The sequence below is a fragment of the Phyllostomus hastatus genome, unplaced genomic scaffold (genome assembly GCF_019186645.2).
Source record: "Phyllostomus hastatus isolate PE091 unplaced genomic scaffold, TTU_PhHast_1.1 phas_contig_137, whole genome shotgun sequence".
Taxonomy (NCBI): domain Eukaryota; kingdom Metazoa; phylum Chordata; class Mammalia; order Chiroptera; family Phyllostomidae; genus Phyllostomus; species Phyllostomus hastatus.
Window position 1 is genome coordinate 1,779,447 of NW_025333583.1, and position 17,004 is coordinate 1,796,450.

The 17,004-nt window shown below is 41.0% G+C and overlaps 1 protein-coding gene across 1 annotated transcript in view; it reads left to right on the forward strand.

Moving 5' to 3' along the window:
- The window catches only part of LOC123829834 (SPHK1 interactor, AKAP domain containing), a 119,084-nt gene that overhangs the window by 96,352 nt on the left and 5,728 nt on the right, over positions 1 to 17,004 (forward strand). Inside the window, 4 exon segments of the mRNA XM_045855783.1 lie at positions 8,624 to 8,809; positions 10,641 to 10,727; positions 12,785 to 12,837; positions 12,928 to 13,112. Of these exon segments, the coding sequence (XP_045711739.1) occupies positions 8,624 to 8,809; positions 10,641 to 10,727; positions 12,785 to 12,837; positions 12,928 to 13,112 (511 nt within the window).

A 17,004-nucleotide genomic window follows, 5' to 3' on the forward strand; every position in this document is an offset into this window, starting at 1 on the left:
TTGTGGAGCAAAGTAAAGAACTGTTATAGAACATGAACTCCACTAACAAACCTTGTAACCATGTCACTTTGGGCAAGTCCCCTAATCTCTCTCCCTCAGTTTACCCACCTATAGGTCAGAATAATAATGATGATGATGATGATGTCATAAGAGCAATCTTAAGTGCTTACCACTCAATAAATGTTTGCTTTACAGTTGCTATTGTTGTTTGGGGTTAGGGTATAGGTTGCCTTAATTCCAGGAGAAAGGTTTCCCAAGAGAAACTTGTTATGAATGGTGTGAGAATTTCATTGACACAGATGACTTCCCAGGATTTGAAAGAGGAAAAAATATTCATATTTAGATCACATTTTCTAATCTCTGAGTTGTTTCCATGAAATCTGATATGTCAAAATAACTAAATATAGAACTCAATTCCCTATGAAAGAGTTCCTACCGACTTACTCACAGAGAGAGGCAGGTGACACAGGCACTCCTAATTCTGTTTAGAGGTTGGGATGTGTCATGTCCTGAAGATATTTTTAGGCTTCTCTCTGAGGGACTAAAACTTCATAAAATCTCAGCATATTGAAATAATACTTTCTTACTTTCTGATTTGATAATAGAGTAACGGCTTCAGAATATATTATGGAGGTCATGTCTAAAGCTCGTATTTTAGGTCACCCCATTTGTCCAGATACCTGAATTACCCCACTTCTTGATTTCTGAAAAACCATTATCCTATTGTCAGGCAGTGATGTGTTCTTAATTCAGTCATGCTCTCTGTATAGTTGAAAAATAATTATCAAACTTTCTGATAATTTGAGACTATAAGTATAAACACCAAACTGAGATTCTGAATATCAACAGGTTGCACTCACCAACATAATCTGATTTTTTAGAAACATATTTTATGCTGTGCATTCACTTATGTTTATTTTAAGAAAAAAAAACAGTATTCATCCAACAAATATTTGATACCCAGTCATGCACACTGTCTTTGGGGCTACAAACACAGAAGAACGTAGAGATTTGGTGCCTGTTCCCAAGGCTCTAACGCAGCAGTGGGAGAGACAAGCACTACACATGAAAAACCTCTTCAGAAAACCATTCTTGTAGAGTGTGACACGATAAAAAATAAGAAGAGTAATGTGATAGAGAATAGCTAATTGGTCAAAGAGGCTGCTTAAGATATGATGTTGGCATTTGAGATGAGACCTAAAAGGTAGATGAGGGAGTGAACCATGTGAAGAAATGAGGTTAGACTTGTATTTCTAGCATTATGGTCTTCTAGGTAGCCTGAAAAATTCTCCCACCATGAATCAACTAGAAATTCTGGATTAATAAAACCTACCTTTAATATAGGGCTGAGATTAACTTTATTATTAATCATGATCATCTCAGAGGTAGAAAATGAAAGGAACTGGAAGTAAAGGTGGTGAGTTAAAGCTGATTCTGCACCTGTTTCCAAAGCATTTGTCTGTTTCAATAATATACACGTTTATTTTCTAAAGGCTAAAAGAAACCAGGAAATGATACCGTAGGCCCCTGAATGGTTAAGACTTAGAACCGAAACCAACCTCCAGATTCTGAAGAGTTGTGTCCATAGTATAAATATGAACTTAGGAAAAAGGATCACCACTGGAAAAAGGGAGCTGATTTGAAACATCATTCAGGCCCTGGTTGGGTGGCTCAGTTGGCTGGAGTGTTGTCCTGTACACCAAAAGTTCGCAGGTTTGGTCCCAGGGCACATACCCAGGTTGCTGATTTGATTCCCAGTTGAGGCACATACAGGAGGCAACTGATCGATATTTCTCTCCCACATCAATGCCTCTCTCTCTCTCTCTCTCTCTCTCTCTCCCTCTCTCCCTTCCTCTCTCTCTAAAATCAGTAAACAGTCCTCAGGTGAGAAATTTTAAAAAATTATCTTTCAAGTTTAGACCTTTGGGTAGAGGGAAAAAATCCACTAAGAATTTATTACCACAGCTCACCCTAATGCATATTTAGAGGTCTAATTTGTACCACCCAAGGGGTCCATGGAACCCCCAAGCTGGTAAATTGCCTTAGAACAACCTCAGGTTAAAATCACCGTGAGAACTTAGCAGAGGGAAAAATTAATCTCTGTATATTGAAGCTCAAGGCTCAGAGGATTCCAACAGAAAAAGCCCCATCAAATATTAACTCAGAACCTCAAATTCCAAGATGCACAATGAATCAAGACATTGTAAACAAGACTCAGCACAAACATCAGATGGCAGGATTAGCCCTAGCAAGAACTTCAGGTGATGGAATTATTAAATACAGAATATGAAATAAATATATTTTTCACATTTGAAAAAATAAGGTATACAAAGCAGGGTCAAGGAACAAACTACCATCAAAGTAGGATGAGGTAGATTTAAAAATCAGTTCAATATGGACTTGGGGTGGCAAACACACAATATGATATACAGATGATGTATTATAGAATTGGACACCTGAAACCTATGTACTAGTATTAACCATTGTCACCCAATAAATCCAATCAATAAATGTTTTAAATCTGTTAAATACTCTAAGAGATGACAAATATAATCATTGAAAATAAAAGTCCTACCTATAAAACATATTATCTTTTTAAATTACCGAAATCAAAATTTCGATGGCATACCTGTGGAGAGAAATACAGGAAAATGTGACAGAACTGTGTTCCACCCTCAGTGGGGTAAGTGAAGCTGAACCTGCCCTGCCTCTGTGAACAAGGAGAAGAATGGACAAATTGTATGAGATGATTGCTACCAGGCTTGTGCAGCAAACGTTCCATTGAGAGAAGGAAAGCAAACCCAGAGAGCCCTACGATCAGCCCAACTTGCCGCCTGAGCAGACCTGCGCAGCTCAGCAGCTCAGCAGACGTGAGCAGAGCTCAGAGGGCACGCCCAGCTGAGTGGGCAGTTAGAGTTCGCAGGGCTCTCTGCAGAGAAACATCTCCACAAGCTTCTGGTGGGGGCCACTCAGGTCTGCCCCGAACGCTGAGCCGCACATGCGTGTGCAGGGCAAACCCCGGGAGGCTGGAGAGCTCTGAACGGAACAACTGCACAACATCACGCAGGACCGGAGAGGTTGAGTTCCAGCCAAACTCAACAATAAGAAAACAAGCCAGTTTTAAAAACTGGATAAAAAACTTGAGCAGACACATCATCAAAAAATAAGACATATAGATATCAAATATCAGTATAAAAAGCTGTTCAGCATCCTATGTTATTAGGCAATCACGTATTTAAACAACAAGGAGATACCACTACACGCCCGTGAGAAGGCCACAATCCCAAACACGGACAGCACAAAATGCTAGTTTGGAGCTAGTTTGAATGTGGAGCAACTGGAAATGCAAATATGCATTTGTTGGTGGTGGAAATGCAAATATAGTACACCCACTGTGGAAGACAGTTTGGCAGTTTCTTTAAAAAATAAACGTGTTCTTAGGAAATGATCCAGCAATAATGCTTCACGGTGTTTGCCCAAACGAGTTCAAAACTTAAGCCAACAGGAAAACACCTGCACACAAGATTTTACAGCAGCTTTATTTATAATTGCCGAAACTTGGAAACAACTCTGATTTTCTCTAGTAGGTCAATGGATAAAGAAGCTCTTGTACATCCAGGCAATGGGATGTTATGCAGCACTAAAAAGAAATGAGCTATTAAGCCATGAAAAGACATGGAGGATACTCAAATGCATATTACTAAGTGAACGAAGACAATCTGAAAAGGCTACATACTGTACAATTCCAACTATGTGACATCCTGGAGTACACACTGTGTCCATATGGACACAGTAAAAAGCTCAGTGGTTTTGAGAGGTTAGGAGGGAGGAAGAGAGGGATAAATAGGCAGAGCACAGCAGATTTTTAGAGCAGTGATACTATTCTGTATGATACTAAAATGGTAGATATGTGTCACTATACATTTGTCCACACCCATAATATATGCGCCTCCAAAGTGAGCTGTAGTGTAAACTAGGTGCTTCGAGCGATAATGATGCATTAATGTGGGTTCACTGGCTGTGATAAATGTCCCTCTCTCGGTGCAGGATGGTGGAGGGCTGTGCCTGTGTGAGGAGGGGGCCATATGGGAACTCTGCTCTTTCTGCCCAATTCACTGTGAACCTAAAACTGCTCTAAAAAATAAAAACAGCTATTGAAATAACTGAAGATAAAACCTAAATAGTAATCTCTTATAAAAATAAAATATTGGGGACTATGCCACTATATCTGCACAAGAAGAAGAGTTTGTGGAAGCATTCAGGCTGAAGGAATATAGTGTAGAGGGAAGCTTGGGTCTAGACAGAGGAAAAGGATTTCCACAAATAGTAAATATGTAGGTAAATATAAAACACTCTTTCTTACTTTTAAAATTTATTCAAAATACAAGTATTTAAAAGAAAAGTAATGTTTATGATATGTAGAGAATTAAAATACATCAATCGCAGCACAAAGAATGGGAGAAGGAAATGGAAATATACTATTGTAAGAGTCTTCCATTCTATGTGAATTTATATAATTTCATCAGAAGGCAGACAGTGATCATTAAAGACACACATTGTTATCCCTGGAATAATTACTAAAAAATAAAATGAAGAGCTATGCTAATAAGCTAATAGTGGGGTTAAAATGTAAAAATGTTTCAACTGACACAGAGAAATGTGTAAAATGAAGGAAAAAAGAAAAAACAGATGGAACTAATGGAAAATTATAAAGATGATATATTTCATTTCAATCATATGATCATTACGTTAATTAGTAATAGCCTGAACATTCTTATTAAAAGGCAGAGATTGTCAGACTGATTAGAAAAGCAAAACTCTACCATAAGCTATAAGAAATGCATTTCAAATGTAAAGATACAAATAAGTTATAAATAAAATGATGGGAAAAGAAGTATAACAAGGATGGAATAACTATATTAATTTCAGACTAGTAGAATTTAGGACAATGAATTTTATCAGTAATCAAGAAGGATATTTTATAATGAGAGAGGGGCCAATTTGTAAAAATAGACATAATAATTATACATATGTAATTCCCTAAACAAAAGAACTTCAAACTGTATGCAATAATACCTGTTAGAGCTGGAAGGAGAAATAGACAAATTCACAATTATAGTTGGAAATTTCACACTCTTCTCTCAGTTACTGATAAAATAATAGGCAGAAAGCCAATAAGGATATAGAAGACTCGAACACCATTCTCAATCAACTTGACCTAATTAATATTTATTAAATGCTCCATCAATGACAACAGAATAGACATCTTTAGTGCACTTAAAGCATTCACCAAGACTATTCTTAATAAATGCAAAAAGAATTGAAATTATATAGAGTATGTTCTTCAATCACAATGGAATTAAACCAAAAGTTAGTCACAAAGAGATGTCTGGGAAATACTCTAAAATATTTGAAAATCAATAACACACTTCTAAATTATCCACTAGTAAAAGCATAAGTCACAGGGGAAATTAGAATAAATTTTGCATTGAATGAAAATGAAAACACAACACATTAAAATTTGTGGGATCCAGCTAAAGCAGTACTTAGGAAAGAAATGAATACCTCCAAATGTTTCTTTTTTAAAGAAGAATTATTTAACATAAATGATCTAAATTTCCATCTTAGGCTAAAAATAGATGATTAAATTAAAGCCAAAGAAACATAAGGAATAAAATAATAAAAATAAGACCAGAAATTAATTATTACAAAAATAGAGAAAATTGATGAAACCAAACACTCTTATAGTCCAGAGGTTGGCAAATAGGTTCATGTTTCTGCATTTAAAGCTCAAGTAAAATATTTAAGGTGTATAATGTTTAATTGTCATGATTTCCCCTTTCAAAAAAATTTTACAGTAATAAACAACCTGACGGCGTGGTGGAAAGAACACTCTTACTGTAGTTTTGTATTTAGTATTATTATTACCCTCTACCTATCGCAAGTGATTCCTCTTTTCCACTTACAGGAACGACTCACATTTCTTTCTGAAATAAGCATATAGAGGTTACATAAAGTAAACTAATTATAACAAATTTTGTTATTCTTATAATACAGAGGGAATGCAGATATGGCAAAAATCATGACAGCAATTTGCTAATAAATGAAATTGGGGAACACTGGGCTAGATGATTGCTGAGGTCTCTGCCAGCTCAGAAACTCTATAATTTGATTTGATAGCATATCAAATGCACTTGTCAAAAGCTCTGTGCATGAACTGTAAGAGCGGAAGTGGAAAAAAGCCAAATACATACATCTGCATAACACACCTGCGCACTGTTCATAGATAAACAAGCATGGCTATAAATTATCTCCAAAGAAAATGAAGGCTAGTGCTTCCGATAATCATTATTCATCCTGAATTCCCCAGTTATGTAACAGGGAATATGCAGTTTACTGTAAAATAGAGCAAGAAATTATTAAGATAAATACACTGACAGACTCATTTTTAACCTGGATGTTCAATGTCAATCAGTGAGATGTAACTTCTGCTTTAGTAAGAAATACTTTGGAATAAATTTTTCCAATAACTCAAGGTTCTAATTCACTAAGACATATTAGTCTAGGAACTTACTTTGTAACTGACAAATAAATGGTTTTGGAGTTCTCTCCTCCATGCTCAGTACTTGGCCCATTTCCACTTTTTGTGGAATACGTATATTGTTTCTATTTGTTATCAATGAAATTTCCTTTCACTTGAATTTAACTAAATTCACCAAATGTCTCTCTGGCTGCATCAATTCTCTTTCTCTCGGCTTAATTTGGAAGTATATCAACCTTTTTTAAAAAGTCAGTGTTATTAAGGATCTTTTTTAACCAAGTGTTAGCAGCACAGCATGCTAGAAACAGCCACACCACAATACCATACCTTTCCAGAATGCTGTGAGAAAGAATCTTAGGGGTGGGGATCTAGGCACTAAGATAAATGCATTAAATAATCTTTATTCCCTAATTTATATCTTGCAAAAACCCTGGTGAGATGGGCATTATGATTTCTCTTTGAGAGGCTGAATAGGTGACAAGTGGCGGAAGGGTTAGGCTTAGGGTTAGGCTTAGGGTTAGGGCTATAGTTAGTGTTAGGGTCAGGGTTAGGGTTGGGGTTGGACTGTAGGCACAGAGCCCAAAGCACCCGTGTCGCCAGCACTTGGTCAGAAGAAGCAATGGGGCAAAGACCGAGAGGCAGGGAATCCCTGGACAGTTTAAGAAACAACAGGTATTTTGTCTGCTTAGTAATGACTAGAGTGGAGGCAGATAACACTGGGTAGGCAGGGAGAACCTTGAAGGACAGAGTTTAACTTCACAGGGTGCTTGTAGGTTTTTGGTAAGAATGGTCAAAGTGGTCAGAAGACCAGCTGAAGAGAGCCCCAGCATCAGGGAGAGGGGTCGTGGCTGGAGGTCAGCCTTGGGAGATATTTTCAGGCAGGAGAGTAGGTGAGGTTGCTTAGGGACACACTGGAAAGGAGGGCCGTGAACCATCAGACCTGGCTGGAGTGACACCTGAAGGCAAAACAGAGAACCACGTTTCAAAGACAAAGTGTTCAGACGAGGAGAACTTCAGGGGGAGCCAGAGAGGAGAAGCTTCAAGGAGTGAAGCCTGTCAGGTCAAGGGTTAACATTTCTGGAGAGCTGACTTGAATGAGAAAGCAATAACCCAGCAAAGCGGTGCTGATAGAAATGACAAGTTCTAAAGGAAGAGGGTGGTGTAAAAATATGCCTGTAAGGGAAAAATATGTTTAGAGACATTTCTAGGCAAAATGACTTTGGAAACCACCAGAACTGGCGTGGGCATTTTTTTTCCCAGCAAGGGTCCACTTACCACTTGCATTGCAACCACAGGGGCGGGCCTCTCTGCAGAAACACTGAGTTTTAAACTCTAGGGAGGATGCTCTGAGGGTCATCGTTTCAAACACCACTGCCCTTCGATAATTCTTATGTATGGAGACCAGGGTACTCCATACAGGTGTTTTTGAAAGGAATGAGGGGGTTAAAAGAAAGAGATCAGCCCTGGCTGGCGTAGCTCAGTGGATGGAGTGCGGGCTGCGAGCCAAGGCATCACAGGTTCGATTCCCAGTCAGGGCACATGCCTGGGTTGCAGGCCATGGCCCCCAGCAACTGCACACTGATGTCTTTCTCTCTCTCTCTCTCTCTCTCTCTTTCTCCCTCCCTTCCCTCTCTAAAAATAAATAAATAAAATATTAAAAAAAAAAAGAGAGATCAAACAAAGAGATGGGAGAACTGATGGGGAGTTGCCCTGAAAAAGCAAAATGGGATCTAGGGCACCAGCAAAAGTATCAGCTTAAAAGAAAAAACTGAGCCCTGGCTGGTGTGGCTCAGTGGATTGATTATTGGCCTGAGAATCAAAGTGTCGCTGGTTCAATTCCCAGTCAGGGCACATGCCTGGGTTGCAGGCCATGTGCCCATTATGGGGTGCACCAGAGGCAACCACACATTGGTGTTTCTCTCCCTCTCCCTCCCTTCCCCTGTCTCTAAAAATAAGTAAATAAAATCTTTAAAAAAAAGAGACTGCACCTGTGTCCAAGGACATCCTACTCCGTGGCAGAGTCATGCTTAAGAGAGCAGCCTTGTGCTCCCACTCTTGGTAACGATATCTTACCACCTACAGTGACAGCCTTGATGCCAGAGACGGACCAGAGGCAGAAGTCCCGACAGAAGGGAGAGCCCCCAGTGAGGTGCCCAACCCTCCCAGCAGCAGTGGGGAGAGCACCGAAAGCTGGTCCCAGCTCGCCAACGAGGAGGACAACCCAGACGACACAAGTAGCTTCCTGCAGTTCAGTGAGCGATCCATGAGGTACCTGCTCTTCGCTCGACTTCCCCAGGGAAAGAGGTCTCGACACATAGTTCAGAAATGCATTTGAAATCATTCTCTGCAGACGGTTCCTAATAGAGAGTGCAAAAAGGAAAGTTCCCACTAGGTCAAGGTGTCTGCCTGTCATGATCTGTGCTGAAAGGTATCTGAATATCCAATAATGGCTTCAATTACCTTGGTCAAGGTTGAGAGTCAGCTGTGTTCCTTTCTCTGCAAGCCCCAGCCAGTGCATTCAATGATGACAACTGTGAATTTCTTAATAAGAGCTGCTGTTACACCTGGTATGGTTGATACTTTCTTTCCGGTTCATTTGTATTTCAGATGCAACCCAGGCTGGGTTTACGTGAGGCACGTGTTTCCACACTGTGTTGCGTTGTTTGCCCTGACTGTTCCTCTGCTTTTTCTGCCCTTTTCTCCATTTTTGTTGTGGAAAAAAACTAGAGAGGAGCTAATCAGAGCTCAGATCTGATTGCACCCCAGCCAGTCAGCAGATATAAACCAAAACTTATCCCTCTATCAGGTAACAAAAGAATCTCCACGTTTCAGCCTGAAATCTTGTTTGGTACTGCAGACTTTACATAGAGGCCAGTTGAAAATGGGATTCAGATACATCTTGGGTGTCTGGTTCCTTGAAAGTTTTCATTCTGGTGGGTCAGTCTGTTTGGACATGGAAAAAAATTCACAATGCTGAACGACTTGTCTAAAATTCCAAAAAACAGTGTGGAGCCCACGAGCAATGAGAATTGGAATCCCCAGACTTTGCAGAAGTTGATAGTGTTCATTACTTTCAGCACAAGGTCTGAGTCATCAGATTTGAATCAGTGAATATATTCAGTACTCCCCTCCTCTCCGCCCCCCAAAAAAAACCCCAAGACAGGAATCTGGAATGAGGGGACTGCAGCTGCTTCCTCATGGTGTCCCCAAGGGAAGCCTGCCCCCTTACAACACACCATTACTACCAGGTCTCACCCTTTGGGAACTTTCCTTGGAAGAGACGTCCCTGGAAAATGGAGAAAGTGTAAGGAAACTCAGTGGGTTTTGGTGAAATTGAATGCCTTCCATTTTGCAAGTACAGGCAGAACCCAAAACTCAGCTCAACTCTTCCGTTCCAGTAAATACGTTTCAGGCTAGTGACTTGACCGTGTGTTGGTTGTGCAACCGCTGGCAGTGGCGCAATGTGCCATCCCTCCTTCTCCATGACGCGCGAGGTAGCAGATGCTGCTGCTTCTCAAAGATTTTAAGATAAAGGAACTATAAAACTTGGCATTCCCCAACTTTGTACTTGTGAATTCTGTCGTTAAAAAAAAAAAAAAACAACAAAAACAAAAAACGAGCCAGGTGCCCATCCTGGGGAATATCCCTCAGGAAAATCCCCTGAATGGCAAAGGGATAATGTGCACGCACTGGTTTCGGTCAAAAGCAGGCAGATGAGTATTCCAGGATCTTTCCCAGCCAGAATTCTCAGATGTATCTTAGGTTCTGTGGGCCTTTTGCTAATAGGTAAATATCTTGACTGTAACTAGAATGAGGAAGAAAAACATCATGCTGATTGTCACCTGCTAGGCGTGATCTACCCGGTGTAACAGAACACCACCGCGGAAATGAGACCACACTGATGGTGGTTGGCTTGAGCCAAAAATGTCTTTTGTTGTGCAGTCTCCTAATCTGGTCAAAAATAAATGTCAATTTAAAAGTCCTAGACACAAAGCAATATTACTCTGGGAACCAAAGGAAGGACCCCTGAGAACAGTAGATTATCAGTGCGGCCAGGTGGTGGAGACTGGCATTAATATGTAAACTTTTGCTTTGTCAGCAATGGCAACAGTAGTGCCACTAGCAGTCTTGGCATTATGGACCTGGACATTTATCAGGAAAGCATGCCATCTTCTCCCATGATTAAGTAAGTAGCCACGGAGATGCAGTGATTGTGAGACCGCCACTCCATCTGGCAATCCATTGTGATCATCCAGGTTGTGCCCAGCCACTGATTTCATGATGTCTGTACTGCTGTGGTCCCAGGCATGTGTGGTCCCGTGTCACTGGCGCAAGAACTCAGGCCTAGAATAGTCCTCGCCTATCATCACCTCCTTTCCAGATTTCAAAGCTGCCCCTTATAATGTAATCATTTCCAATAAAGCTCATGCATATAATTAGGAATATGTCATTTTACCTGATTGGGCACTGAGAAGCTAAAATCTATTTATATTGTACCATGCCAACCAACAAAGACTGTTGTTCAATATATTATAGTCTGATGGCTTTTCCTGTACTTGTAGACACCTGGGATTATTACTACCAAATGTGCCTAACACCAAAGAGTGCCCTGTTGGAGATGTGCCCTACTCAAGCAGTAACTCTGCCCCCTGCCCCATGCGGACCTCCTAAAGGAGCGAGGGGAAAATGCACTGAGAGGAGCACAAAACGTATGACATAAAATATTGGCAGAGCAATATGAGGTCAGAGCTACATCTAGAATCTGTGATGCTTCCGGAAAATTAAGCAAATTGCAATTTATTTTTTGACCATGATGACTTAGCTTATTATTTGAAGAGTTCTGAAATTTCAGAAAGAAATGAAAATAAACTATCGGGCAAAACCAGCTCTCTGACCTATTTCCTCAATTACTTTCTATAGCTAAAGCATTTTTTTTTGCTTTATTATATAATCAAGTATCTTGCCTGTGGGAGTATAAAACAAATAAAAAAACTACTCTGGGACAAATTTATTTTTCTCCTTCAGGAAACATTTATTTAGCTGCTGTTTCCATCTTTCTCCATGAAATGAGCCTACAACCCCACAGACTACATGAATCCAGGGAAAACCAAGACCACCACCACCCATAGCATCACATAGCTTTGTAAGAGCAGAAACTCTACTGACCACATGCCATTTCACTTAATGTTACCACCCACATAGAGATCTAACAGAAAATCTAGACCCTTCGGACACTGGTCACGCTTCCATGTAACTATTACATAGAAGGTGCGCATGTGAGAACTGGGCTTTCTCGATATCAGGAATACAATGGAACCTATCATCTAGCTCTTAGCATTAAGATAAAATGTAAGAGAGAATCTTCTCTCATAAAAGACATTTTTAAGAGCCTTGTACTTTAATTTTTAGACAGGACAAAAACACAGGACAACCATGGGCTTCCCAAAGTGGTCTGTTCCTTCTAACTGTTGGGCCATACTGTTCTCATTTTGGCAAATATTTGCTGAACCTTCCCACTGCATTCAAGGCTCCACAGTAAATACTCAGTATTTGAAAACACCTCAAATATTGAATTTTTTTGTATCTAAGGAAATACATCAGTTATGAATCTTTAGTTCCAAACCACATCCAGCTTACTGCATTCTCCCGATAAAAAAAGAAAACTGTCAACTAATTGAGATATTTTATGTTGTACAATTTAAGTGCTGCAGTTCATTGATTGTCTTTTCCCTTATTTCAGGTCAAAGAACCATATCCATGTAGAAAAAAATATATGTCTGGGCTAAAATGTAAATTTTGTGTTAGTAGCATAGTACAGAATAACAATCATTGTGTCAAGTTAGAAACATGATCCTTTAAATGACAGGTAAAATAAAAGAAGGATAAACCTTCCAATCAAAACTAGTTAACATGATGTCTCCTGCACTGTTCAAGCTTCTGAAGGTTAATAGAAGTTTGAGGAGGATGCCTCTCTGAGTCTCCCACACCAACTGTCCCTACTAAAACCACGTGGTTTCTCTGGCCTTTTTGTTTCTTAGGGGTGGGATATTTATTGAAGACCCATAGCCCTACATAAAACAGCCACATTGGTATTTTTCTAGTGTCACTTCAGTCTGTGAAAACAATGAACATAGAATGAAACTTCAGAAGCTTTTAGATCAATAAAACCCATCGCCTCATCTTCCATTTATAGCTTACTCTTCCTAAACATTACCAACCATATACTGTTGTTTTCTCCCAAAGTGAATTAGTAGAAGAAAAGGAGATTCTTAAAGGACAGTCAGAAAAAGGAGAGGGTAAGCCACGTTCCCATCATTTTGGCACACAATTGGCCGGCGCTCCCCCTGTGGAAAGCGTGGTAAGGCTGTGTCTTTGTCTGTGTTCAGAATGCGTCCCTGGAGCACCCGTGGGAGCAGCCAGCCACCAGGGCAGCCTGCTGGTGATCAACTTTGACCTGGAGCCCGAGTGTCCTGACGCTGAGCTTCGAGCCACTCTGCAGTGGATCGCTGCCTCTGAACTTGGGATTCCTGCCATCTACTTTAAGAAATCTCAGGAGAACAGAGTTGAAAAGGTATGGTGTTTCCTGCTGGATATCAGTGGAGCCTGTGTTTTTATCACTGCGGGAAACTCAGGAACTGCCAGGCTAACCCATTTGAATTTGAATCATTGGTTCTTGACTGTTCGCCTTAAAATTGCGCCTAGAACTGTGGAGACTTCCACTGCATAAATATAATCATGATTACTTTTTCTTCAATCCTCAGTTTGTCTCAACTTGCTGGTGAAGGTGACAACGTAAATTGAGATGGGAACTTTTTCAAAGAGTCTGGGTTTTTTACATATCCTTGTTCCAAAACAGGCCTCTTCATAACACTCTTTTAAACAAAAGGTAGCAGGGAAGGCTCAATATATACCGGAAACAAAAGTGAGGCCACATTGGTATTTAACATGGACTGTGGCATGTTTAAAATATGCCACCAAGAAGAAGGTATTTTTAATTCCCTACCACACAGGTTTGCAAGAGGGGGACTTTCTCATTAGCGTCTCCCACCTACCAGAAATATAAAACTAGGGAATACATCCTTGACCAACATCACAATTGATAGCCACTGTCATTCTAATTCCATTCCTCTAAGACCTACCAATAACTGTGGTAGAATCTCGTTTATTAAGATTAAGGCAAGAATTCTTTTTTTTAAAGATTTTATTTATTTATTTTTAGAGAGGGAAGGGAGGGAGATAAAGAAACATCAATGTGCAGTTGCTGGGGGCCATGGCCTGCAACCCAGGCATGTACCCTGACTGGAAATCGAACCTGCAACACTTTGGTTCGCAGCCCGTGCTCAATCCACTGAGCTATGCCAGCCAGGGTTGGCAAGAATTCTTCTGTCTTCAAGCTCAACTGTCCATCATTTGAAAGTGTGCTGAATGGTAATGTTGCCATATTTATTTTCTATTGCTGTGTAACAAACTGCCACCAGTTTACTGGCTTGCAGCAACAACACCGATATCTGCTAACAGAAGTTCAGGTAGACTGCGTTGTGCTCCCTGCTCAGGGACTTGTGCGGCAGAAACCAGGATGCCGGCCTGGCTGGGCCCGTATCTGGAAACCGTGGGGAGGAACGCACTGACAGTTGTTCAGGTTGTCCTAATTCGGCCCCTTGTGGGTTGTAGGGCTCCAGTCCTCGGATCCTGGCAGGCTATCAGCCTGTGGCTATCCTCAGCTTCTAAAAGCTGCCCGCATTCCTTATCATGTGGCCCCTGCACATTCTCACGCTATCAGTCTTTCTTACCTCTGCCACCAACCAGAGAAAACTCTGCTTTTAAAGGGTTCATGCAATTAGCTTAGGCTCCACAGGTGGTCTCCCATTTGTTCAGCTCAAAGACTGAACCTTTTCCATGTAGGGTAACATGATGGGAGCATAATTTTCTCATCCTGCTTGTGGTATCAAGCATTAGGGTGGAAAACCTTGGGAGCTGTTTTAGGACCCTGCCTATCACTGTCCCGTGCATTTTTAAGTGACTTACTGTCACAAAGTATCTCCACCTACTCATTGTACTTTTTTCTCACCAATCCTGTGAGAAGAGGAAAACGGACATTATTGTCCCTTTGTTATAAATGAGCAAGTCCGGACACCAAGAGGCTGGTCCACGAGAAAGTCTCAGACAGAGGTGGTGGGGCCTCATCCTGGACCCCTGCTGTCCCCACACACGCCTCTCAACTGTGTGTCTTTCTCGAGTAAAATCGCCGTGGAGTTACAATCTAGTCTTTAAATGTGTAATTGTATTCTCATTCTCACTGTCAAAATCTAGCAGCCTGAAATGAAAGACCCTTTACCAGCTTGCCATGCGTATGGTAGTTAGAATAGCTCCCCTGTCTCTGCAACACCAACCAAGGACACTGACCACTGGAAAAATCGAGAAGGGGACCAAATTTATTTCCCATGCCGTCTCCCACTTCAGCCTGTCTCCAACCAGTCGTTTATATTTCTCTTGGTGCCTGGGATTGCCTACCATTCTACACTACCTGAATCTAGATACTAGCCTGTACTTTATGTGCCAGGTGACGAGTGATTTACTATTTGATCAATTCTCCTTCCACCTTACCACCCAGCCTGCCCAATGCAAAGGGTGAAGGGAAAGATATATCCCGACACCTGATGACCTGGAACAGCTTGTCAATTTAATTCACAATGACCCTGACATCAGGTCAATTTAATCCACTTTATATGAGACAGAAGAAAGAATCATGAAAGAAAATGCTTTAAACAATTACACCAACTGGCTAATTGTCCTGCTTTTGGGATCCAAGGCATCATTGATCTCTGGCTCTTTTTTTTTATTTTAGATTTATTTATTTATTTATTTATTTATTTATTTAATTTTAGAGAGGGGAAGGGAGGGAGAAAGAGAGAGAAACATTAATGTGTGGTTGCCTCTCACGTGGCCCCCAACCCAGGCATGTGCCCTCACTGGGACTCAAACCTGTGATGCTTTGGTTTGCAGCCCAAGCTCAATCCACTGAGCCATGCCAGCCAGGGTGATCTCTGGCTCTTTTCTTCTGTTTAAACTCAGTGAGCCTGTGTGGACTGCAGTGGGCTGGTGACCAGCCTCACAGCAAACCCAGTGCCTTTCTCACTTTTCAGACTGCTTTCAGAATTATTTCCTTTTCTTGGAAGCAGTGCATAGAAGAGGAAAGAGAGGAAACAGTTACATGCTTATCTTCCCCAGAAAGTGGGGGTCAGACAAGAAATTCAGCTCACTTCTAATTTCTCGTTCCATTCCACATGCAAAGTGATGGAAGGAGAATAACAGGGAAAATGTTGATGATATTGACTATGAGCCTAATTTTTTCCAAAACAGTACCCTTAAAGTCTCAGGGTTTTTCTTTTAATTTTTAATTTATTGATTTAAGAGAGAGAGAGGAAGGGAGAGGGAGAGACTAAGAAGGAGAGAAAGAGAGAGAGATTTGTTCAATGTGTTGTTTCCATCGATTGATTCTCGTATGTGCCCTGACCAGAGATTAAACCTGCAACCTTGGCATATTGAGACGATGCTGGAACCACCTGTGCCCCTGGCCAGGGCAAAGTCACGGTTTTGAAGAAGTACACAGTTAAGGAAGGAAAAATAAGGAAGAATTAGATTCTGTCTTAGTCGGCTTGGACTACTACAACAAAACACCATAGACTGAGTGGGTTAGACAACAAACATTTAGTTTGCACAGTTTTGAAGCTGGGAAGTCCAAGAACAAGGGGCCAGCAGATTTAGTTGCTGGTGAGAACTCTCTTCCTAGCTGTGTCCTCACACAGCAGAGAGAGGAGGCTCTGCTGTCCCTTCCTCGTCTTATGAGGGTTTGAATCCTACCATAGGAGTTCCATCTTCAAGACCTTATCTAAGCCTATTAGACCTAGACCCCAGAGGTCCCACCTCCCAATACTATCACATTGATGGTTCAGGCTGCAACATACGAATTCCGGACTGGGATACATTCAGTCCATAATCTGTACCGTCTCTTCGCTTATAAACATAAGAAGTGTTCTTCCACTGAATCCTTCGGTCATGATTCTCAAACTCAGTGTGTGCTAGAACCTCCTGGGGAGATTTTAGAGCCCTCGATGCCCTAAAGGGTTAGGCCACTTAAAATCTCCTCTTGGGATGAAACCCAGGCATTAGGGTTCTCCAGAGGTCCCTGATGGTTCCAGGGTGCAGTCAAGGCTGAGAACCACAGCAGTACAAGCCACAGTCCCAGGAGCAGCGTGAAAACCAGCTCACTTGTGCTTAATGACATGGAATTCTGCCTTGGAGCAAAGGAACAAAACGTATTTGCATTCAGAAATCTACACTGAATGTTTCCAAAAAAACCCCACACAATTTGCAACAGCTCCCATAGATTCCACCCCATGATTTTGTAAGCAACCTAATTTGGCAAATGCGCCAGAGAATCCAAAAGCCACCTGTGATGTGGT